At 48.7% G+C, this 25,558-nt stretch overlaps 1 protein-coding gene across 16 annotated transcripts in view; it reads left to right on the top strand.

The window, feature by feature from the left end:
* The window catches only part of ZNF618 (zinc finger protein 618), a 177,740-nt gene that overhangs the window by 133,073 nt on the left and 19,109 nt on the right, over positions 1 to 25,558 (top strand). For 3 of the 16 annotated variants that reach the window (XM_087869441.1, XM_087869439.1, XM_087869454.1), the window contains 6 exons: positions 6,447 to 6,506; positions 7,048 to 7,137; positions 17,830 to 18,069; positions 21,990 to 22,073; positions 24,079 to 24,123; positions 25,051 to 25,128. In XM_087869441.1, the coding sequence (XP_087725567.1) occupies positions 6,447 to 6,506; positions 7,048 to 7,137; positions 17,830 to 18,069; positions 21,990 to 22,073; positions 24,079 to 24,123; positions 25,051 to 25,128 (597 nt within the window). The remainder of the gene's footprint in view (positions 1 to 6,446; positions 6,507 to 7,047; positions 7,138 to 17,829; positions 18,070 to 21,989; positions 22,074 to 24,078; positions 24,124 to 25,050; positions 25,129 to 25,558) is intronic. The other 13 variants (XM_087869445.1, XM_087869444.1, XM_087869440.1 and 10 more) reach the window with 12 other exon arrangements.

Below are 25,558 nucleotides of genomic sequence, written 5' to 3'. Positions count from 1 at the left end.
TTGGGGGATTAAATGAGATCGTGAATGTAAATCACCTATTAGCACAGTGCCTGGTACATAATAGGTGCTCGGAAAATAACTCTTGTTGTCATCATCCGCAAATGAAGGGGTTCATCGGCAAATGAAGCTGTCCAAGGGGGCCACGTGGACATTCTGTCCTTGTCCCATGAAACCCCTGAGGGTAGGAGCCACACCTGCCACCTGCCTGTTCGCAGCAGCCTTGCGTGGCGTGTGGGGAGGACACAGCCATGGGTGGGGCAGTTGTGGCCCTGCCCTTGGGTGCTTGGCACAGGAGGGGGGCAGTAGGTCAGCGCGCAGCTAGTCACAGCATAACCTCAGGGAGCCGTGGGGGCCGGGAAGGCGCCTGACCAGCCTTGGGAATCGGGGAGGCTTCTGCATTGGGGACCAGAGTGGGGAATGAGCTCTTACATCACGGGGTGAAGGTAGGAGAGCAGCTCTTGTTCTAGGGAATGGAAAGGCCAATCAGTTTCTGCGTTCGGGTCTTAGAGAGCCTTGAATGCCAGAGGAAGGCATCGAGACTTCTTTCTGAGGGAAACGAGCTGGAGAGTTTACCAAGTGGGGAAGGGACTTGATCAGATTTACATTTTAGGAAGTCAGTCCATTTTGGCTGTTTCTAGAAGAGTGGATTGGGTAGAGTCAGCCAGTGAGAGGTGTCTAGTCCAGCCCTTTAGGATTTGCATTCCTCCTCTTCTCGCTTGCTTACCACCCAGCAAGAAAAGACCTTTGTTGACTCTGCCTCATTACAGTAAGGATTTTAGGCAGCTTGCAAAAATGCGCACCCAAACATTGAATGAATGCGTGAGCAAATCTCCGGGCAGGAAAAACAGCGATGCCGGAGGTGCTTCTCACAGGGCAGAGCTTGGCCCCGGTTTCGGAAGGCGTTGACTGGGTCCTCCAGTCCGTTTCCTCCCTCCTTCCTCCTTCGTGGTAGCGGGTGATTCATTGCCTCCTTTGGACTCTTAAGCATTCAGGAGACCGGGACTGGAACAGTATCCATGAAGCAGTTAGCACAGCGCTTGTCATGCGTTTACTGTGCGTACGTCCTAGTTGTTCTTCTCTGGAAGAAAGTAACGAAGGCCTCAACACTAAACTGCCAAAAGTTAAACTGTGGTGAAACCCACCTGTGAATGAGACCTGTTCTACGGTGGACGATCGTAGACAGATACAGGACGGGGGCAGCGGGATCTGTCACCTGCCATCTCAGAACTTACCGGCCAGCTGCCCCTGGCTAGCACGGCCTGCCCTTCCATCCTTAGCATCATCATGAGGAAAAGAGGATTGGAATCAGGCCCAGGTTTGAATGGTGGCATCACCAGTCGACTGGCTACTTACCCCCCTTCTCAGTGTCCTTTGCCTCGTCTTTAAGTTGGGAACGAGAACATCTCTCGGTTCCGAAAGGCCCGTGGAGGATGCATGCAGGAACGGACTAGCCCAGCCCCTGGCTTGTATTCAGGGCGTAACAAGTGAGTGATGTCATCAAGAAATGGCCAAGAGTGGGAGCTTTACAGCGTCCCATCTGTGAACCCCAGCTCTACACTTAATACCTGCAAGTCGTCCTACGTGCTTTATAATCTCCCTAATCCACAGTCTCCTTAACTCCGAGAATGGGCTGATGACAAGAAAACTCACCTCTCAGGATTGTCGTGGAGATTGGATGAGGTTATATTCGCAAGAGAATGAGTGTAGTCCTTAACACATGCGTGGAAGGCATTAAATCAGTAGTACCTATTGCCCAGGAAGATACGGAACTGGATGAAACTTACTCTGTCAGTAACTGAGTTGACAGACGACCAGTGCTAGGATCTGGGAGGAACTGTCACACACCAGAAGCAATTGGGAATTGCATTGAGAAAACGCAACTGGGTTTGGCTCCCTGCATGCTCCCAGCTTGACATCGTGGAACTGAGACTGCTGGCATAGTGGGAGCATCTCCTGTTACCACTCTGTAGCTGCCTTGTGAGATAAGAATGCTGCGTCTTGGGTTTCAAGCAGGCCAAGGTCACAGAACCCTACAAATGACAAGGTGTAGAGTAAGAGGAGCCGGTAGAGGCCCAGAGCCCCACGAAGGGACTTTTGCCGCAAGTAGAGCTTTGTGGGTCCAGGAAGAGGAAAACCCCAGAAGCAGTGCATGCTGGGAAGTGCACCGTCCACATCCACATCATTTGAGCAAATTGGGGGATTAGGCCCTTAGGGAGAAGGAAGCTGGAGCCATGACAGCAGAAGAATCCTTCTAGAAGGAGAAAGTTGGTCCCAGGGCTCCTGCGCGTCAGCCTGCTCTCCAGCTGCAGATCGAGAATTACTACCGTGATAGTGGTCTGCCATGATGATTTTCTGCCATGATGATTTACTGCCATGATAATGGGGGGCTCGAGAACAGTTCGCTCACGTCTACTGAAAACAGTAAGTCTGCATCTATAGTTCGCTCGATTGTTATATGTGGCTAAAGGAAGAGTAACTTGAAAAATTTTTTAAATCACCAAAAAAACCCCCAAAAACACAAAGTATGAAACTATAACTATAAAAATCCACCTAACAAGACAGACAGAATTTAGGAGACTCGGAGGAAAAGCACACCTCTGAAAATGACCTACTACAAAATCTAGAAGAAAATTCTGTTTGACAGCCGCAACTGAATATAAGAAAATATGACTTCTCTTAGTCTGCTTGGACTGTCATAACAAACTACTGGACTGGATGGCATAAACAACTTCATTTTCTCAGCGTTCTGGAGGCTGGAAGTCCAAGGTCAAGGTGCCAGCATGGTCAGGTTCTGGTGAGAACCTTCTTCCTGACTTGCAGATGGCCACCTTCTGTTTGTGCCCTCACGTGGTGGGAGACCCATGCAGGCAAGCTCCCTGGTGCCTGTTGTTACAAGGGCACTAAACCAGTCATGAGAGCCCCATCCTCATGACCTCATCTCAGCCCAGTTACCTACCACAGGCCCCATGTCCAAACACCATCACATGGGGAGGTGGGGCGCCAACAGTTGACTTTGGGGGTGGGGTGAGGTCACAGTTCAGTCCATAGCATGACCCCTGTGAGAGAGGAGCCTGAAGTTGTACGGTGACACAGCAGTGGGATAAAATGAAGAGACAGAGAAAGGAGTGAGGTGGTGGACTGCAGAGAAACAAAGTAGAATTAAAACCTACATTGTGCATAGTAAAGAGCAGAGTTGATCTGCAGAAATGGAATTAATTATGGGGAGGAGAAACCTGAACAGATCAAGAGAACAAGAGGAAAACAAGCTAAATATGGAGCCTAGGGATCCAGTTCCAGATAATTGTTACCAGTGGGACAGAAGCAACATTCCAAAGATACAATAGAAGAAAAATGTGCTACAGGCAGACCCATGTATGCTGATGTAAGGGCTCACTGTATGTCAGGGGATGACAGATGATTGGAGTGTAATCTACCTCAATATGAAGAGACCCTTAACTCAGTAGATCTTTGTGACTCTTTAAAACTATAAAGGAAAAAATACGCAGGCATCTAGGCATAAGAAAAGCCAATTAATTATTAACAGATGAATCCAAGGGGGACTTGCCTCAGACTTCTGTATAGTACTAAATGCCAAAGATAATGGAATATGTTTTGAAGGGAAACATAGATTACAGCTTAAGAATTTTATATCTAGACAGACTGTAATTTATGAGTAAAGGGAAAAGGAGGACTTGAAAATACACTATTTTTCCCATGTACTATCCATCTTCAAAAAATTGACAAAATACACTCCAGTTGTGAGGAATGACTTCATAGCATAGGAGGACTTGTGTCCAATGTTAAGACCAGATAAACTAGAAGTAAGTTTAAAATATGAATCTGATGACAAAATTGAATGCGGAAGACAAAGATCATTCTACAGTATTAAAAATGATTCATAAGAACACGAGAACGAAGGACTAGGTGAAGGATATGGGAGAGTAGGTTAAACCAGTCCTTCCCATAGTGTGGGCCCCAGACCAGCAGCAGTACCATCTCCTGAAAGCTTATCAGAAATGTACATTCTTGGGGCGCCTGGGTGGCGCAGTCGTTAAGCGTCTGCCTTTGGCTCAGGGCATGATCCCAGCGTTCTGGGATCGAGCCCCACGTCAGGCTCCTCCACTAGGAGCCTGCTTCTTCCTCTCCCACTCCCCTGCTTGTGTTCCCTCTCTCGCTGGCTGTCTCTGTCAAATAAATAAATTAAGAAAAAAAAAAAAAAGAAATGTACATTCTTAGGCTCTGATTCCACGGAATCAGAATCTCTGGGGCGGAGCCCAGCAATCTGTGTAGTAACTGCCTTTCTGGATGATTCTTAAACCTGCTAAAGTTTGAGAAGCACGGAGTGAAGCTACTTTTGTCAGTGGTAATAGACTTGAAAATGTCATTTTCTGTTAACTGTAACAGACAGATGTGTCTCACATGCTATGGAAGCAAACAAAAGAGAATATTGGAAAATAATGGAATATCAGAGAACAATGCAAAGGCAGAGAAGAGATTTCATGCATCAAAACAACTGAAAACGAAGGAAACAAACCAGAAAGGGTGGAATATGAAAATAAAACCCACAAGACAAGTAAAACCAAGTCAATTATAGCAATAAAAGCAAATGGCATAATCTCTTTCATTAGAAGACAGAGGCTCTCAAGTTAATTAGAAATAATGGTTTATTAGACACACACCTCGTTAATTCTTCGTCTTTTCCTCTTTCTCAGGGAGCTCCCTCTTGCTTCCTTAACTAAATTGAATTCCCTGCTGCTATTTTCATAGCTCGCTAAGTGTCTCCTTTAAGAACACCCATTGTGGTTGCAGTTTTTTTAAGTTTGTGTGATTATTGGAGTTTTCCGTCCCCTTTTCCAGACCGTAAGCTCTGTGAAGGCAGGAACCATGATTGCTTTTGCCCAGCATTTACTGAAGTATCTTTTTTAGTGAATTTTCCCAAGAAGATTTAGGGAAGTGTTTTTAGGCACATGCAAGCAAGGAGAAAGGAGGCTCTTATGGATGATCAAGAATTAATTACTAATGTCAGGCCACCTAACACAACAGTGTCATGAAATATCTGAGCAGGTGATCCTTCCACTCTCCCGGGCGTCAGATTGTTCTAGGGGGCCTGTTAAGACACAGGTTCCTGGATCCTGGTCCTAGAACTTTGCTTTCAGTGTGTCTTGGATAAGTCTTGAGAACTTGCATTTCTAACCAATTGTCAGGTGACGCTCACGCTGCTGGTCCAGGGACCACAGCTTTGAGAAGCACTGTGTTAGAAAATACTGTCGTGTTCTGAAGGCTACGGTTAAAAGTGACGATTTTGATCTCATGAGCCTTGTTTATATGCATCAGACCACATTGCATCGAAATAAACAAAATAAATTTGGAAGGACGACGCAATGGAAGGTAGACAAACAGGATCATACAGGGTTTGAATAGTATGATTAATACAGTTGATCTAACAACCTGGAAGCCTATGAACAGCAAACAATGGATCTTTTCCAGTGTTCGTGAATCAGTTATAAAAGTTACAGAAAGGTTTTAGGTCTATATTGAGAGAAAAATCATACACAGGATTAAAAAAACTGAGAAAAAAAATAACTTGCAACATATAGAACAAAATTGTTGATGTCCTTCATCTATGGAGTTCTTGCAATGAAAAAAAGGTAAATAAATATACCTATGTTTCCATAGGCTGTGAACACAGACGGGAAAGTCACAAAAGAAAAACTATAGTTATTTAAATATGAAAAATAGTCCATTTCCTTAGAACTCAAATGGAAAATGAAAGCAGCATTGCAGTGTAGTTCCCCCTATAAGGCACACCTTTCTGATTGGGATGAAAATTGGCCCAACCTTTTGATATGTAGTTGGTGCTGTGGTTATCAAAAGCCTTAAAAATGTATACCCTTAATTTATCCTGAGGAAATAACGAGCAGTGATTATGCACAATAATCTTTATTTTGCAGCGATATGAAAAATAATGAGCAAATGGGCAAATATTTCTACAGGGATGTGGATCACAGCATTTTTCTTTTTTTTTTTTTGTAAGAGAAAAATTTTGAAACAATCCAAACGTCCCCTGGTAGGAGACAGGCTCCGCAGATTTCAAAGTCCGGTGGGAACCGTGCAGCCAATAAATGCAGTAGGGGATCGATGTTTATTGATCGAGCAAGATGTCCACAAAGTATTGTCGATTGAATACACCAGGTTACAAAGAGGATATGGATGAGGGCTGGCTAATTCAAGGCCCATCGGAGCCAGACAGATGATGTCAGGGAGAGAAGCCCGCTCCAGATGAGATGGGAGTGAGGGGTGGGGCCCGGGGCGGATGGCAAGGTTGCACACTCCACCCCAAGGGGGTAGCTGCTACTCTTTTGTTTGGGGGTGACAGATGATTGAAATTTCTCTTACTCTTTAAATTTTGTATTTGTATTTATCAGTATTTTATAATTTTCCCCCAGTGAACAATATTACATCAGAAATTTTTAAGAAGAAAGAAGTTAGGCAGTGCCAAAAGAGAGGTAAAGATAAAGTCTGGTGGGACCTGAGAGGAAGACGTGACCCCCTCCTGCTGGGGGGAGTGGGGTGCTTGGGGGCGGGAAAGGTCCTGGAGATGAGGGGACCCAAGTGTGGCCATTGCAGAGGTTAGGGCTCACGAAGGGGCTGAGCCTGAGCTTGGCACTGGGGGGTCAGTCAACTCGGGTCCACACATTTCCCGAGCACCAGGTCCTGGGGGTGGAGTGTTGGAGAAACAGTGTGTGCCAGGTACTGTTCTAAGCACTTGACATATAAATTTAATCCTCGCAGCAATCCTAGAAGGTGGTCCTATTATTACCCCCGTTTACAGATAGGAAGACTGAGGCACAGAGAGGTTAAGAGATTTGCCCAAGGTCACACAGCTGGACATGGAGGAGCTGGGATTTGAACCCAGGCGGCCTGACTCCAGTGGGTTCCTGATTGTAGTTGGTCCCAGGATGAGGGGGAGTTGGAGGGGAGGGAGCATGCTGCTGCTTCTCGACAGGAGTCAGGCACCCATTCGCACACTTTCCTCTTCTTGGACAGAAACTGGCAATTACACCTGTGAATTCTGCGGAAAGCAGTACAAGTACTACACACCCTACCAGGAGCACGTGGCCTTACACGCCCCCATCAGTGAGTACCTTCTCTGGTTGGGGGCTGGAGGAGTTGGGGAAGGGGTGAGCCAGCCCTAGGGAGGGGAGGGTGAACGCAAAGGGGAGCTTGGCCCGGGCATGCGTCTGACCTGGGGCACCTTACTGCAGTAGCTGGAATAGCTGGGAAAGCCCCATCCTTCAGCCAGGAAAGCCTGATTTGCCCTCCGTAGACTCCGGGTGGGCATCGCTATTCACGTCCTTCGGTGGTCCTGTCCTCACCTCTAAGCACCCCCGAATCACGTGGTTCCTCAGAGCCAGTGCCACGTGATGCAGCTAAGTCCTGGCCCACTAGACGAGACAGCTGCCTCTTTGCCCTCGGTGGTGGAAGGGGGAGAAAGCTAGAAGGGGTACTAATCCAAGACTCGGAAGCCCTAGGTTTTAATCAGCTGGCTCACAGGGTTGCATGACCTTGGGCAGGCCCCATCCTGTCTCTGTTCCTCAATCTCTTCCTTCTTCCTTGGCCTGGAAGAAAAGAGCTCGAAGGGCCCGTCCTGTGGGACATCCCAGCCTTCCATTCTCCTCTTACTACTGAGTTCCCAGCTTCCCTCCTGGGTGCCTGAGGGGGCTCCATCCTTCGATCCCCAGCTATGTGGACAAGGAGGGTATGAGAGATTTAGGCTAGATCCAACAGAGGATTGGTTTGCCGAGGCTGAAACATTCCCTCCAGTGGCCTTCGGATCTGGAGCCTTGTATGCCGCTGGATTCTGTGTGGGGTTAGGGGCTGGACCTGACCGTTTCACGTGGTACCCACGGCTCGGGCTTGAGGACCCTGGGTCTGATGAGAGTATTTGGAAGAACTTAACACTGACTGCAGAAGTCCTTACAGATGGAGTCGTATAATAATACTCTTGTGTCTGGCTGCTTTCACGTAGCAAAGCGTTTTTGACTCCTACACGTTGTTGTATGTAACAGTTCATTCTTTTTGACTGCTGAGCAATATTCCGTGTTAGGAAACTACCTCAGTTGGTTTAGCCATTTGCTTGTTTGTTTGGGTTGTTTCCCATTTTAGGCTCTTAGGAATGAAGCTGCTATGAAAGTGTTCGTGGGAGGCTTTTTGAGGGCATATGCGTTTATTTTTCTTGGATAAATACCAGGGAGTATTTAAATTAAAATTGCTAGGTCATAGGGGAGAGTATGTTTAACTTTGTAAGAACTTAGAAACCATTTTCCAGAATGGCTGTAGCAGCCATCTGGGGGAGTTCCACTTGCTCCACATTCTTGCCGCCATTTGGAGGTGATGGGCTATTTAATTCTAGCTATTCCCGGGAGCACGTAGTGGTCACTGTGGTGTTAATTTGTATTTTCTTGATGACTCATGACGTTGAGCACTTTTTCATCTGCATATCGGCCATTTGTATATTTTACTCTGGAGATTGTCTAACGTCTTTTGCCCATTTTGTGGTTGCGGTGTTTATATTATTAAGTTGTGAGAGCTCTTTATATATATTCTGGATCTCCAGGTCTTATATGCATATACCGTGAATATTTTCTCGCCATCTTCAGCGTGCCCTTTGATTTTCATACAGTATCTTTTGGTAAATGTTTTGTTTTTATTTTGATAGAGTTTAATTTACCCATTTTTCCCCCTATGGTTAGTGCTTTCTGGGTCCTACCCAGAATATCTTGGCTACCTCAAGACTGTGAAGATATTCTCCTTAATTATCTTTTAGAAGCCTTATAATTTTAGCCTTTGGATTTAGGTCTGTGATCTTTTCAAGTTAATTTCGTGGATGGTGAGAGGTAGGAGTTGAGATTCATTTTATCCCATGTGGAGATCTGTCTCTTTGTTCCATCATTTGTTAAAAGAGTTGTCCTTTCCCCATTGCATTGCAACCTTTTCTGAAAATCAGTTGCATGTGTAAGTATATATGAGTTTATTTCTGTTCTGTCAATCTATTTGTCTATGTTTATGCCAGTATGGTCTCATTTACTGGAGTTTTATAGTAAATCTTAAATTCAGGTACTCTTGGTTTTTCAGCTTTGCTCTTTTAAAAGAATATTTGTTGGGGCACCTGGGTGGCTCAGTCGTTAGGCATCTGCCTTTGGCTCAGGTCATGATCCCAGTGTCCTGGGATCGAGCCCCGCATTGGGCTCCCTGCTCGGCGGGGAGCCTGCTTCTCCCTCTCCAGCTCCCCCATGTTTGTGTCCCCCTCTCTCTCTCTTTCTGTCAAATAAATAAATAAATAAATCTTAAAAAAAAAAAAAAGGAATATTTGTCAATTTTAGGAACTTTGCTCTTCCATATAAATATTAGGGAAATTTCTGATTTCCAGTTTCCACAAAAAATCCAACTGGGATTCTGTTTAGGTTTACCCTGAATCTATTTAGAGAGAACAGATATAATAATACTGGGTATTCCAGTCCATGAATATGGTATATATCTCCAAGTAATCAGGTCTTTTTCTCTCAGCAATAGTTTATACTTTTTAGAGTAGAGGTCTTGCACATATTTCATGAAATTATCTCTTAAGTATTTTATGGTTTTTGCTACTGTGTGATTTTTAGTTTTCCAGTTATTTGTTGGTATTACATAAAACACTGTTTTTGTTTATTGATAATTGTGTCCTGAAATTTTGCTAAGTTCACTTACTAGTCCTAATAGCTTTTTTTGGTCAATTTCTTAGGATTTTCCTTGTATATACTGGTGTCATTCACTAATAAAGATAGTTCTACTTCTTTCTTTCCAGTCTGTATTATTATTTTTTCCATCTTGCTATACTGGTTAGGACATTCCAGTACAATGTTGAATAGTAGAATTGAGTATTTCTGCCTTTATCCTAATCATAGGGTTCAGTTTTTCACCGTGAAGAGTGATCATTTTCATCATTAAGTATTACATTAGCTGAAGTAGGTTTTTATAAATACCCTTTATCAGTTGAGGAGGTTACCTTTTATTCCTAGTTTACTGAAAGTTTCTGTCATATATCACTGTTTTATGTTTTTTTCCTCCACCTGTTGGAGGATTCTGTGATTCTTTTATTCTGGTAATATGGTATATTACATGGATTGATTTGTTGTTGTCATTGTTCTTTTTTTTTTTTTTTTTTTTTTTTTAAGATTTTATTTATTTATTAGCCTTGCAGGCAGAGGGAGAAGCAGGCTCCCTGCCAAGCAAAGAGCCTGATATGGGGCTCCATCCCAGGACCCTGGGATCATGACCTGAGCGAAAGGCAGATGCTTAACCAACTAAGCCCCTTAGGCACCCTTGTCACTGTTCTTAAATAAATCACCATGCCTATACTTTATTAAAACACATTAAAACGATCAGGGAGTCCCAACTATGAAATGAACTGAAGAAATTTACAATGTTAGGATGTGTCCTCTTTGCCTGGGGAGTGACTTTCTTCTTTGAAACTTCTTTTTCTTGGAAAGGCATCTAAATTACTCTAAGACCTAGGGTAGTTTGTTGTTATTTGCTTTCAAGAACATACTTTCTGATCACTTCTATCTAAAATACCCCAGGATTTTACCTGGTTCTTAATATCACTCCCAAAACTAACTTCTCAAGGCTAGGGAACTGCAATCCTAGAATTAGCCATGCCCCATGAATATCAATGGTCTGTTGATGGTGGTCATAATCAAGAAAATAAATATTTCTGGTGAGGTATTTTAAAACAGTATTGAGGCATACTGTCATACAATAAAGTGCCTGTATTTAAAGTGTACAGTTTAATAAGTTTTGACCTATGTATGCACTCATGAAATTATGCACATCCATCACTCTGAAGTTTTTTGTGTTCATTTATAATCCTTACTTACCACTTCCCCATCCCCAGGCAGACACTGTCTGCTTTCTGTTATTATAGATTAGTTTACGTTTTCTAGAATATTGGATATATAGCATCTTATGGTATGTACCCTTTTTGTTTGTGTTTGTGGGGGTCTGGCTTCTTTTATTCACCATGATGGTTTTAAGATCCATCCATGGTTGCAGGTATCAGTAGTTCATTCCCTTTAATTGATAAGTAGTAGTATTCCATTGCATAGATACACATACCACAGTTTGCTTTATTCACTTGTGGACGGACATTTGGGTGGTTTCTGGTTTGGAGCTAATACAAATAAAGCTGCTCTGAACGTTTGTGTACAAGTCCTGGTATGGGCAGCTGCTTTCATTAATCTTGAGTAAACACCCAGGAGTGGAATAGTTGGATCATATGATAGGTGTACATTTAACTTGTTAAGAAACAGCTACACTTTTTCAGAGTGGTTATGCCATTTTGCATTCCAGCTAGTAGTGTACTTTTCTCGTTTATAATGTAAGTTGAGTATCAGGGTAAAACTGGCCTCTTAGAATGAGTTGGGAAGAGTATTCCCTGAGTGTAGTGTCAATTAGGTGAAGCTGGTTAAGAATAATGTTAAAATCTCTCTACCTTTTCAGGCTTTAAAAAAAAATGTGCTTGTTCTATCAAGTACTGAGAGACAGGTATTACAATCGACAACTGTAATTCTGGATATGTTGTTTCTCCCTTTAGTTCTGTCAGTTTTTGATTTGTGTACATGGAACTTGGTTTTAGGTGCACACACTTAGGATCATGATGTCTTGATGACCCTTTTAAAATTGTTAAATACCTTTATTTATCTCTTTAGTTCTTAATTTCCTTATTTAACAGGTAATAGCTGTTGTCCTGAAGTCGGCTTTATCTGATATTAATAGAGCTACTACACCTTTATTAGGATTTGTATTTACATGGTATATTTCTTTTGATCTTTTTCATATGATCTTTCTCTGTCTATTTGAAGTGTGTGCATATAGTTGGTTCTCACCCTTTTCTCTAGTCTGGTAATCCCTGTCTTTTAAATGAAATGTTTAATCCATTTACATTTAATAATAATATTTATTGAAACTGTTGAATTTTTGTATTTCATATTTTTTTTGTATTTTGTGCATTTTGTCTTGTTCTATTTGTCCCATCTCATCTTGTTGTTCATTATTTTTTCCTTTCTTGCCTTCTTTAATATTAATTGAAAACTTAAAAAAAATTCCTTCATTAGCTTTCTAGCTATACCTCTTTTTTTTAGTGGTTATTTTCTGGTTTATAATATACATCTTTAATGTATTGCAATCTACCATGAATTTAATTCGTAACATCACACATAATCTAGCAACCTTGTAACAGTGCACTTCCATTTACTACTCTCTGTCCTTTGTGCTGTTCTTAATACGTCTATGCGTCCATGAGTTATAAACCCAACAGTTATTCTTTTTGCTTTAACCACTCATTTATTAACTAAGAAATGAGAAAATGCCTTTTTATTTTCTAATATATTTACCACTTCCTGTACTTTTCCTTCTTTGCATGAATCTGAATTCCATCTATTACCATTTTCCCTTATTCCTCGAAGAGCTTCCTTTAACACTTACATTACAGGTCTGTTGGTGAAAGATTTGTTTAACTGAAGATGTTTTTATTTCGCCTGTTCTTTTGATGGATGTTTTCTCTGGATATGAAATTCTAGGTTGGGAAGTTTTTCTTTCAGCACTTTATTTTATTTTATTTTTTTTTTAAAGATTTTATTTATTTATTTGACAGAGATAGAGACAGCCAGCGAGAGAGGGAACACAAGCGGGGGGAGTGGGAGAGGAAGAAGCAGGCTCATAGCGGAGGAGCCTGATGTGGGGCTCGATCCCAGAACACCGGGATCACGCCCTGAGCTGAAGGCAGGCGCTTAACCGCTGTGCCACCCAGGCGCCCCTCTTTCAGCACTTTAAAAATGACATTCTTTTGTCTTCTGGTTTATGTTGTTTCTGGTGAGAGGTCAGAGATCATTCTGATTGTTCTATATTTAATGTGTCTTTTTTGTTTGGGTGATTTTAAATATATCTCTGTGTTACTGGTTTTTTTAGCAGTTTGATTATGGTGCATAGTTTTCTTTGTGTTTATCCTGGTTGGGGTTCATTGAGTTTCTTGGTTCAGTGGATTTATATTTTTCATCAGATTTGGAAAATTCCAGCCAGTATTTCTGCAAATGTTCTTATTGCCCAATCTCTCTTTTTTCTGCTGTTGAGACTTTATTTGCATATGTGCTAAACCATTTGGTGGTGAAGTTCCCTTTAGTTTATCAGCCCTGTTTTCCCTTTGAGCTTCAATTTGGGTAGTTTCTAGTACCTTGTCTTCAAGTTTGCTGTTCTTTTCTCCTTTAGTATACAATCTGTTTTATTAGAAAAATCCATCAAGTGAAATTTTCATTTTAGCTATCCTATTTTTCATCTCTGTAATTTCCGTTTAGTTTCTTTTTATAGCATTTCTTTTTTCATTGTGTTCATATTATCCTTTAAATCTTTGAGCATATTCATCAAAGCTGTTTTAAGGTCGTCAGATTCCATTGTCCATGTCATTTCTGTATGTCTCTGTTGATTGGTACTTTTCTCTTATTAGTCATGTTTTCCTGCTTCGCCTCACAAGTAATTTTTTCTTCTGTGCTGCACATTGCGATGTTTCTCTGAGCATCTGGATTTTGTTATCTTCCTTTGAAAAGTGTTGGATTTTGTTATGGCGGGCAGTTACTTTACTTACAGATCAGCTTCATGCTTCAAAGGTTTGTTTTTAAACTGTTACGGTGGGTCTCCAGCAGTTCTCATTCTAGGGTTAGAGTAAGCCTTCTAAGGCCTGGCCTTTCTGGGTCCCAAAATAAACGCTTGAGGTGTTCAACAAGGTCTGTCTTCTCTGGCAGATGGGAACTCCGACATCTCCTAATCTTGTGAGACTTCTGAATCCTTGCTCGGCTCACAGCCCCCGGCAGCGGTTACCTGCTAGACTTTTCAGAGGCTCCTTCTGTACAAATCAGTTTGGCATCCAGCCAAAGACTTTAAGGGGGTCCCTCTGCACATTTCTATAGTTCCTTTTTTTCCCCCCCTTTAAACTTCCCTCCTCTTCATTATTCTATCCTGCTAATTCCAGCCACCTCAGAAGCCCTGAACTCTGACCATTGTCTTCTCCAATCAGCCAACCTGCAGTGCTTCTTTGCCTCACCCCCGTGCTGTGGGCCAGAAGGTCTCCAGGCAGAAACTGGAGTGATCTCACATCAGGTCTTCCCTTGTGAATCACAGCCTTGCATTGCCTGCTGTTCAAAGTCTGAAAACTGTTGTTCTGTGTATTTTGTCCAGCTTTATAGTTGAATCTGGAGAGGGGCTTAGTCCTACCCCGGGGACTCCACGATGGCCAGAAGAGTAAATTCTCCAGTTCTCTTCCTAAGATGAAAATCCACAAGGAGGCATTCCCGAATGAGACTCCTTGCGCTGCAGCTCCCGCGCATTCCCGCCTCCAGCCTTGGAGCACGCTCTTTCCATTTGCCTCGAATGCATCTTCACCCTCCTCTGCCTTGTGAAGGTTTCAGGGAGACCCCCTAGCCTTTCAATGCTCTCAGCTGTGTGGTTACTTTCCCCGAATCCTTATATTCTCTGAATTTTTTTTTTTTTGCTCCAGTTGAATTTCAGCTTTACAGGAAGGAGAGCCCTCATGCTCTCTTATATTTAAATATCTCTTAGATGTAAACATCTCGTGTATGTTCTTTATAAGGGCAGTCAGTCTGTCTGAAGCTCACTCTTCTTTTCCTGGTGGGAACTCGGGTAGGAATTCCAGCCTGATAACATTCCATGTGAGAAGGTCCACAGATGGAGCAGACCGTTGTGTGAAAGGAGTTAGGGGTCTGGCACGTGCATCCTGCTCCGTCCCTACCTGCTCTGTGACCCTGGAGTGGTGTCTGTACCTCTCTGAGCTCTGCGTGCCCGTCTGCCTTAGATACACCTGTGGGGCTGATGAGAGGGTAACACGTGAGACAGTTTCTCGTGTCTCCTCTCGGGCATCCTGTCTTTGACACGCTCTGCTTAAGTGGTTGAGTTTTGCTTTTCTGGCCATTCATGCATTGCTTCTCTGATTCCGCCACTCCTGTGGAGTACTTCTGCGTGTCGGGGAAGGTGCTAGGTCCTGAGTGCGTGGTTGGGCCTAACTGGCATGGTCTGCCCTCACAGAGCGTTCAGGCTCATGGGGGAAGAGACCCCAATCAAAAGATCACAGCGTGTGTCATTGTGGGTGGTGATCAGTTCTTGGAAGAGACGAGGAGAGGGGACCGAAAGATACCTGACCAGGGGAGGTCCAGGGAAGGGTACCAGACCAAGTGATGCTTAAGTGGAGGTGTGTTGGACCAGCACGAGTTACCCAGGCAAAAACTGGAGAGAAGATCATTCCAGCAGAAGAAATAATATGTGTAAAGGCCACAAGGCTTGGAAGAGAGAGGGTGCTAGAGAATGGGAGAGGCAAGAAGCGAGCTGGTCCCAGGCCAGGTACCTGAAGATTTCTTGTATCGTGCTTCGTGGGTGTCCCTGAGCTGCCTGCCACAGGGAGGGAGGGGCTCTCCCACAAATGCCAGGATTTTGACATCAGGAATTGTAGACCCTGGAAAGAAATGATCTGGAGGGTCTCCTAGAAACCATCCTTCAGGGCCGAGTCTGGGGCTTAAGAACAAAAGCCACGTGCTCAGTATTGCTCAGAAATTCTCTGTCCCTTGTGCCCGGGTTCCTGGGATGTGTGGGGTGATGCCAGAGGGGACCACATGGCCTTATGCAGAGGCCCCCTCAGGTCACTGGCAAGCTTGAGCTCCTGTCTTTTCCTGACACGGACTTGCCGTGTGGCCCTAAACTGGCTAAATGTTCTGGGCCTCGGTTTCCTTACCATCAAAAGTCAGTAGTAGCTGCTTACATGTGAAGAACTGTGGACCATTCAAGGTACTCCTGGGATTTTCCTGGGTTCCCACAGAATCCCTGTGAGGCTGGTCACACAGAGGTGGGATGCCTGCTTTTCTTGGTGGACAAAAGGGGCAGGGGTGAGGGACCTAAGGTCAAGAGAGGGGAAGTAAAGAGGCCATGACCACAGAGACTGAAGGGGAGGGACCTGGCATCTGGAGGCGGGCTCATCTTGCTCCACACCTGGTCCCCAAACTGTGCTTCAGGGAGGTAGTGGGGGACTCGGACACATGCCATGGAGTTCGATGTGGAGGTTGTTCTGTGGCTAAAAGTATTTAGAAATTGTGAGACAAGCCGCCCTTTTGATTGGTCTCCAGGGACCTCCAGGGTCCTTGGCTCCAAAATAGAAATAGATAGGGAGGGAACATGTGGAAGTGTCCTTCCCCATTCAGACCTCTCTAGTTTCTGATTAAGAAAGCCAGAATCCAGAGAATGGGAGTTGAGACAGTGAGGGACACTTGTAACCTCTGCGGATAGTGGCCTTGGGGACTCCTCCTGGGGCTGGTGGGGCGGGTCAGGGCTTGCTTAAGGGGGCTGTGACCAGAGTGTCCCCCAGCTCCTGGCATCTGGCCACCACTGTGAATGGAGGAAGGGGTACCCCCCCCAAGAGGACAGGGCAGGGGCAGCCGAGTCCTCTGAGCTGGTCTCAGTGTCTCAGGCTGGTGAACATAGCACTGAAGAGTGGGTTCCCCTGTGTGACCTTGGGCAGAGCCCTGCTTCCTGCCTCTCTAGGCCTGGGCTTCTCATCACTGCCAGGAATGGCCAAAGGTGGAGGGTCAGGAAGTGACTTTTTTTTTTTTTGCTCTGAAAGCAGTGGGTGAGTGTCTAATGCCGAGCAGGGACACGGTCCTGGGCCCAAGGGTATAACGAGGCCCCTCTTCCACTCCCAGAGGCAGGGGAGCAGCGGCGGTGTCCTTGGGCTGCTCAGTGCTCAGCCAGACCCTGCTTGTCAAGTTGGTGCCCTCGAGATGTGACCGGCTCCTGAGATCCATGAGCCCCTTCATGGCACCGAAGGGGCCCCTTCCCATGCTGCCTAGTCCCCTTTTCGCCTTCCGGGGGAGAGTTGCAGTTGAGCCAGAAGACCACTGCCCCCTCCTGTTTTGTGTTGAACGTGGGAGTGTGGCCAGGTTCAGGGCTTGGCCCCCGCTGGTGGTTTAGGGTCCCAGACAGTGTGAAGGAGGCGGGAGTGCTGCCCGCCCAGGACTGCCAGAGGTGCAGACCACCTGGGTGTCAGCCCCCAGTTCTCAGCGACTCCAGCTTCTGCAGATGACTCAGGGGAGGGAGGCAGGGGGTCTGGGAAATGGTGACCCAGACTTACGCAGACGCCACTGGGGAACTGCTGCGCTGACTTCGGTGAAAGCAGCAGCGTAGACTTCAGCGCTGTCCCTGAGAGCAGCAAGTCCTAATACTAAGCACCTCTTCCCCTAAAACCCTGGGGCTACATGGAGCCCCTCTGCTTTTCCCCACCGCCACCGGTCAACCCTGGCATGTCCCTGCCTGTCTGCTTTCTGTCCTTCTGAGCCAGCCTGTCTTGGAAGCAAAAGAGGCTTCAGAGCCAATGTTCTAGAAAATGCTCTTGGGCCTGGGTTGACTCATTCAGGTGTCCCAAGTGTAAGTCATAGGCTGTGTTCTTAGACACTGAGAGCCTGGGCTGGTCGAGGGTTAGGGGTGACCCTCTCAGTGAGCTAGCTGGTCAGTGGCCTTCAAGAACCTCTGAGTGTTAGTTGACAATCGGGCTTCCCTCAAGGAGAAGCTGGGGAAGGTTCTAGAATCCTGGACTTTCTTAGGCTCTGAGTGTGAGTGAGAGCCTTTGCTCTCTATGGACCAAGAAGAGGTTTTGACCCTTGAGCATGGTGTTCTGTGGCCCAAGAGACCACTCGCTCGGCTAACTCCGAGGGCCCACGGGGACTGAGAGCGTGACCCTCTCAGGTACTGCCCCCGGGTGGGAGCCACCGGACGATCCAGACACGGGCTCTGAGTGTTCGCATCCGGAGGTCTCCCCGTCTCCGCGCTTCGTGGCAGCGAAGACCCAGACGAACCAGTCGGGGAAAAAAGCTCCGGCCTCCGTGGTCCGATGCGCCACGCTCTTACACCGCACCCCTCCAGCCACCCAAACCCAGACGTTCCGCACTCCAAACTCGGGATCTCCGGCAAGCAAGGCAACCGCAGGTACCGATGGCCTATGTTATGCTCACATTTCCTCCACTCCCCACCCCGCTCCCACCTGCCACAGCTGTGCCTGGGGTCACTGTTCCCTTGCAAGAGCGAGTGGAGGTCCTGTAGTTCTCTGGGACAGATCTGGGTCCCGGCTGTGCCGCTATAGCTGGCTCTCACCGTGGCGAGCCACCTAGCCCCTCTGAGCCTAGGTTTTTTTACCCTAAATCAGAGGGTTTGTACCTGATGGTTTGCAAACTTTTTTTTTTTTTTTAAAGCAGGAGAGTACTTTTTCCCAAGTCATAGCCTAAGGAGTTAAGATTTTTTTTTAAATTAACTGCCGACATTTGAGCATGAGGAGATTTTGTGTAAGATGTTTGAGTTCTCGCTGACGTTGGAAAGTCCGCTCTGGCAGTGCTGGGCCCACTTTCCTGGAGGGCAGCAGTTGGCTTGGGGCTGGGCCACAGCAGCCCCCTTGAACAGAGCACATACTGGCCCGTATTTCGTGGTCCTCCCCACTCCCTCCTGCCTGCCCAACACAGTGACCGCATGGCAGGTGTCATTTCTCATTGTGATCACGCTGTCGTCTGTCTTACATCCAGTCCCGTTCATCCATTTACATCACCTGCCTGGACCTTTTTGGCATGAGTTTGCATCCCCCGTCTTCCTGAAAAACCCAATCTAAAAACTCATTTCTAGGAAGAGCTGCTCCCCGTGAAACAGGAGCTCGGTTCTCTTAGCCTCCCCCTGTCTGGTACTACCCGTGAAGCCCGTCCACGGGCCCTAGCCCAGCAGGAAACCAGTGGACACCAGCTCCAGTGTGTTCGGAGTCTGTGCAGAAAGGGGCTGTGGCTGCAGGAGGGGAGCAGGCAGCGAGAGGGACACAGCAGCTGCTGTGCCCAGGAAAACTGATGTCAGGACTCCTGATTCAGATCTGGGTGGACTGAGCCTGGGGCTGCCTGCCGGAGTGTGTGGGGTGAGGAAAGAGTGATGATGTTGTCCTGTGGGACTGTGGTCCTTTCATTGCCCTCAGGAGCCCCAGAGCCATCAGGTAAATATACAGGCGATCAAACTGAGACCTGAGTTAAGGGAACCAGTAGATTGGACCAGCCCCATAGCCAAGCAATTGGTTGTGCTCGCCTTTACCCTGTGGTTCAGGAGCCTAGTTTTGGGCAAAGATTTGGTACTTAAAAATGTTTGAGGTTAAGTTTGTTGTGCTTAGGTCTTCCAAAAGAGAAGTAAGTGGTCAGTCAACCTTGAAGGTAATGATTTTTCAGGCACTGCGCTGAGAAAAGCCAAGAGCCGTTGCGTTTTTGCAACAGTAGTCCTACATTGGTTGGAAACAGACTGGTCACCGTGGACTCATTGATAGTAGATATTGACTCAACTAAATAACGGGATCCTGGCTTTCAGCTCTTGCTTTTACTCTTGACCTTGTGGCTGGGAGCTTGTACGTTGACAGTGTGGTGCAGGAAATTGCCTGCAGAGGGCATGTGGTCTGTGGCAGCTCTCAGACCTCAGCGCCTCTGAGGCCTGTGACCTGGAAGGCTTGTGGTGGGGGTCACAGGGCAGAGGACAGCAGGGGGTGAGCAGGGCCCTGCGTGTCAGAGCTGGAAGTTGTCCTTGCCCCCTTCCTGCCAGCAGGCCGTGCTCCGTGGGTATGAGCGTGTCTACACGCGGCACTCCCCGCCGCGGTGCCACCCCCGGCTTTTCAGCCCAAGGTGCTGATGCAGGGATAGCTGTTCCAAGTCTGCATCGTCAGCTGAGCAGAAGGGGACTAATCGTAGGAGTCTGTAAGCTCTGTGGTGCTAAGTTCTACTGAGATGTCGGTTAGGCTGCATGGAACGCCTGCACAGATGGGTAAACATTGAAGGAACGCACAGGGATTGAGATGGAGAAAGGAGTCACTTCCCTACCCCAGACCTTTTTCAAGAGACTGCACCTGCCCCAGGAACGACCTCTCCTCATCCTGCCGTGCGATGGGCTGGGAGTACACCCAGCTGCGGAACTGGGCGCTTCACCTTCCTGTCTTTTCGCCTGTAGACTGGGAATGACAGTGTGGCTCTCACAGCACTATTGGGAGGACTGTGGGCGACCACAGGGGTAAGGTGTGCGGACCATGCCTGGCACATAGTAGGTGCTCAGTAAATGAGAGGGTTTCCCCCCCCCCCCCAACCCCAGACAAAGAATTGAGGACAAAGAATTTCTTTGCTGATTTACAGATGGTGCCTTGAGGTGGGCCAGTGTGTCTCTCGCTGTCAGCCCAGGCATTTTCAGACACATTTCGAAGAGCGGGTCTTCTTGCGATGTTATCATCAGCCTCGGTGTCAGGAGGCATTGTGGGGTCGGGAGCCCGGGCCTGGAGCAGGGCCTGTAGGAGACGTCTTTTTTTTTTTTTTTTTAAAGTTAATACTTTTTAATCAAAAAGTGACATTTTAGAAATCCTACAAAAATAATTTTTAAAAATTAGGACAAAGATTTGAAGAGGGACAATGATGTTCACTACTGGGCTATTTACAAAAGCAAAAATTTTAATTAGCAAAAAGTTGGAATAACTATACGTTAAACAATAGAAGATTGCTTAAGGATATACATAAAACATTAACAATATTTCTGTGTAGTGAAATTACAATGATTTTCCTTTTGCATTTTTGAAGTTTTCTGAACTAAGTACATATGCGTTTTGTAATCAAACAAAAAATATCAATAGAAAATTCTACTCACCACTTTAACCAGCTAATCAGTCTCAACATCACTATAATGGACCAAACATATTATTTATCTGTAGGAGCCTTCTTTTCCCGTTGCCCACAGTCTGAGCACTTGCCCTTCTGGTGTAGGGTGGGCTGGGTGACAGTGGCATTTCCCAAAGTGGGTTCCGGGAATCACCATTTTTGAGGGATACTAAGGAATTTTTAAAAATGGGCTTTGGCGGCTAAATATATTTGGGAAGGCTGGGTCACATGAAGCTAAATGGGTCTCCTTCTGGTTGAACCGCCCGGAGCCTTTGATACCCTAGTGCGAGTTGTTTCCCCTTAAAAGGGACTGGGTCAGCGGCTCATCCCCCCTGGACTTGCTCTCGGATGCCTTTATCTCCTGGAGCAGCCGTGGCCCCATTGTGCCCAGAGCAACCGGGAAAAGCAACGCTGCCTTTGAGCTCAGATACTCTGTCTCAGTACCTTCTGCAGGTGGGGGCGGGGCTGGGAACTCAACTGCTCTGTTCCCCCCGGCCGGATCCAGTCTCCTCACATAGCACCAGGAAGATGCCACCTCTGAGTGGAGATGCCCCAGAATCCCTTTAAGGAGCCAGGCCCTTCCCCCGGATGAGCTTTGAGCAGACCTCCTCTGGTCTTTGGGCTCCCAGGGTGTGGGGCTGCCCGGCTCTGCCTGTTCATCGCCTCTCCCAGGATGCCCTCCCTGCCACCCAGGGACCCCTCGGCCTGTGGAGCTGGAATCCGCTGTCTGGCCGTCCTGCTCCGTCAGCGCCACCACCAGAAAACTGTCACCCTCCCTGCTCCTTGGTGGAGCCTGTGGCAGCAGATTCTGGCCAAGGAAGTAGTGGATGGCAAGTCCGAATGACTTAGTGTCACAAATGTGGCCCCTTAGGAGCCAAAGATGGGAGCCCCAGAGCTATTTGCCATCCGCCCACTCGGCTGGATTCCATCTGGGCATTCAGGTCACACACGCGTGACCCTGTGCCTGGCCCTCCACCCACGCTGGGCACTGTGAGGGGGATCTCTTGGGGGCCCTGACAAGGTATCAGGCAACTCTGGTGAGCCCGAGGCGCTGGGGGTCTGGTTTGGGGTCCTGGAGCGCCTCGCAGTACAGGTTCCCCAGCATAGGCCTCGAAGTCACCTGTGGCATGCCCTTGCCTTTGGCGCTGGTAGTGCTAACCAGTCACCGGTGTTTTCTCGCTCTCTCCTGTCCCCACCCAGCAGAAAGCGCTTTCAGTCGGAGAGTAGAAGGCAAAGCACAAAACCACTTTGAAGAGACAAATAGCAGTTCCCAAAACTCCAGCGGTGAGTGTGCCCTGTGATTACCACCCTGTGCCGTGGCCTCCACGCGCTCCTACCCGTGGTGGTGGCGGCGGGCGCTCTGGGCTGGGCTCTTCCTGGTACATGATGGTGTTCCCGGGAGGACACGGCGGGCAGGGAATTAGGAGGGAGCCAGGGCCAGGCAGAAGTGGGAAGGAAGTTTTCTTCCAGGGACCTGCCTCTGGGCCTCAGGGGCATCTCGGGGACTGCTGGTCTTTGTCTCTTCCACATGGAGAGAGGAACTCGCCCTCCTGATAGCCTGCGGTCTTGACTCAGATGGCCCTGGAGAAGTAAGAGAGCTATTGCTATGTTTGTCGAGTAAACCTTGCAGCCAGTTTCTTTCCAGGACAGGCAAAGGGGGTGCAATAGACAGAACTGTAGCCCAAGAGCCAGAGACCCCGAGTTGTGGCCCCACTTTGGACCAGAGGCCATCCAAAAGTTCTCTTCCAGCCCCTGCCTGCCCAAGGAGGCTTAGCTGAGGTTCCCGGTGGTGTTTGCGCGCCCCCTGGCGGCTGCCCTGGCGTACCTCAAAACAGAGCTGCTGAAGGCCACTCTCCCCGGTCGGATCCTCGGCTCACCTAGCAGGGCCCTGAGGGCCTGTCCGAAAAAGGCACAGCAAGCCAGTCTGCACAGTGACACCAGGGCAAGATGGGAACACAGTTCTGATAGCTGGGTCACGTTAGGGTAGGGTACCTTCTCGCTTTCTCCTGCAGCTTCAGTTAACTCCGCACATCAGGTGCTGGCTACCACCTAGGTACAGATGGGGGTCCCAGTAAGCGGGGCCTTTGTGAAACGTGGAGGCTTCTGCCCAGTACACTGAGCTCCGGCCTTGATCTGGAGCCGAAGTGGGAACCCCGGCCACAGCATCTACGAGCTGGTGACGGGGGCCAGCCTCTTCATTTCTCCCGCGCTGTCAAGTGGGGCTCACACACACGTCCCTGTGGCGGGGGGCAGCCAGCGAGGGCCCACGGAGGTGACGCATTCATGTGCCCGTGGTGCTGCTGGTGGTGGTGGTTTTAAGTAAACCTAGTGCTACATGGAGTACCCCGAGGAGAAGCGAGGGAGGTGTGCGGGGCGGGGGGGGGGGGGGGCATGAGAATGTCCGTGTAACGCCGTTAACCGTAGAGAGCATGCCGGCTTTTCCAGGCTGCTCACCCTTTTGAGAAATGTAACCCAGTCTCCAAGAGGTGGTGCTAAGAGCAATGGAGTGACTTGCCCGAGGCCACACAGGAGGCGGTAAAGGTGGGACTGGAACCACTGTTTCCCCGGGAGCCTTTCCCTCAGCAGCCAGGCTGTACCCCCTGCCCCTCGGTCCTCCGGGGCTGCTACTCGGACTGGGGAGGACAGTGTAAAGTGCCGCTGCCGGCAGCCACCATTTATTGAGCGCTTACTATGTGCCTGGCCTGTGTTCAGAGCTGTGTGTGTCTTACCTGTTTCCGTCCTTACCCCAGCCCCGGGGCGGGGGTGGGGTGTCACTGGTATTGTTAGCCCATTTTCTGGATGAGGAAACTGAGGCCCAGGAGAGGTTGGTCATGGCCCCAGGTCCCCAGCCTGTGATTTATGGGGTCAGGACCCCGGTCCCGGTCCCTCTGGTCCTCCCCTGCTGCCTTCTGCCTTTGAGGCTCACCTGACAAGGCCAGGAAGCAGAACTCACAGCACAGCCCTCCCCGTGGCTGCTCCGGTGTCCGGTGCCAGGATCTAGAAGCAGCTGCCAGCTCCCTCTCCTGAGGCGGCAGCCGCACTTGGACATTTCCTCACTAGAGCTCTGTGGGCTCACTTTCTGAGAGTTGAGGGTGTCCTAGAGGCATGGCCCTGGCTGATCTGGCCCTGTCCGGTGCCCCGGCGCCAGCCCAGAATCTGAGTCTGGCTCTCAGATCTTCCTCCTCCGAGAGCCCCGATGGCTTACTGCTTCCTGAGAACGGAAGTAATGACAGTCATCTCAGAGCACCAGAACGGAAAGAGACTTAGCTAAACTGTTTCTCTTTTGCAGAAACTGCAAGTCCCCTGATTTCCAATCCTTTCCCTCTCCTACAGAGTAAGTGACGGTCCCACGGGGGGCTGGAGAGGGCAAGGCAGAGCAGGGAGTGAACTCAGCTGGCCACCTGCTCAGGACCTCCCCAGAGCGCCTGCCCTTGGGCCACCCCTAGGCAGACCTGGCAGCCAGTGGAGGCAGGAGGAGGGCCTGGCCCCAGGTGGGAGGGGGAGTCCGGACAGGGGACGAGGCAGAGCCCTGAGCACAGGCAGCCTCCCCCCACCCACCGTCTGGCCCTAGCAGGAACCCAGGCCCTCCCGTTGCTACTCTCGGGGGCAGCCTCAGGACACCTCCTCCAAGCCCACCTCAACCTCCCCTTGCGTCTCTTCGTTACTCCCTTTTCGGTCCCCTTCTTTCCTCTTCCTTCCACTTTCCCCCATGCTGGGCACTGACTTGAGTGTTGGGGACACAGACGTGGAAGGTCCACCTGCACACATGGTCCTATCCCGCCCGCTCTGTCTTCCCTGTCCTCACCTGTCCTGTGTCCTCTCGCCTTTCTGTGGCCTTCCCCGCTTCCTGCCCTTCTCTCTCTCTCTGGCTTATTCCCTGCTCCCTTTACTGCCCTCTATTCTCTTCACCTGGTGCTCGTGTCCTTCGTACACTCGTGTATTGTTCCTTGGCGGGGATGTCTGTGCGTCCGCAGGCGGCACGTGGTCTCTGCCCCAGGAGAGCACTTGGTCCGTTAGTGTTGCCCCCCTCGCCCTCCCCAGTGCCCAGAACAGTGCCTGGCACACAGTAAGCACTCAATAAATGTCTGCTGGATGGAATTAGACGGTCTCTTCATCTGCAGGTCCTCCCCCCGCCCCCAAGCCTCTCCCTCAGCAGTTAGTGACAGGGGCAGACAGGCTGGGCCCAGAGCCCCAGTTCCCGGGCGTCCGGGGTCCTTCTGCCTCTAACACAGCTGCCTCGTGTCTCCCCCTCCCGGCCCAGAACCATACACCTGCGGTGCCTGTGGGATCCAGTTCCAGTTCTACAACAACCTGCTGGAGCACATGCAGTCCCACGCAGGTAAGGGAACCCGCGTGCCCCGCCCCCACCCCAGAGCCTTCCCGGAGGCCCCTCTTCCTCAGGAAATGCGCTCAGGGGGCCCTGGGACCCCACGGGGGAGGTCTGTGCTGGAGAGGGTGGTGGGAGCCCAGTTAGAGAGGGGGGGAGCTGAAGAAGGCTCCCTGAAGGTCGTGGCTCTAGTGGCCAGCCTGAAGGCCGCGGAGGAGCTGACCAGGAAGGACGTCCAGGGGGCAGGGGCGTGTGCCTTGAGATCTCGGTGAGCGGAGGCAGCTGGGAGGGGGGAGGCATCCTCCAGGGCAGCCTGGGCCCAAGCCCGTCTCCAAGCAGGGGCGCATCCGCTGTCCCAGCCGTGCCGGCGGCAGTCTTCAAACTGAGCACGCCCGGGCCGCGCCCTGACGTCGGGGTCTGTAGGTCTGAGGCGGGGCCTGGC

This window comes from Ursus americanus, chromosome 18 (genome assembly GCF_024610735.1).
Source record: "Ursus americanus isolate L20-20 chromosome 18, mUrsAme1.1.p, whole genome shotgun sequence".
In the NCBI taxonomy this organism is placed as follows: Eukaryota; Metazoa; Chordata; class Mammalia; order Carnivora; family Ursidae; genus Ursus; species Ursus americanus.
Note: the sequence above shows the minus strand (reverse complement) of the source record. Positions and strands in the feature narration are given on the sequence as shown.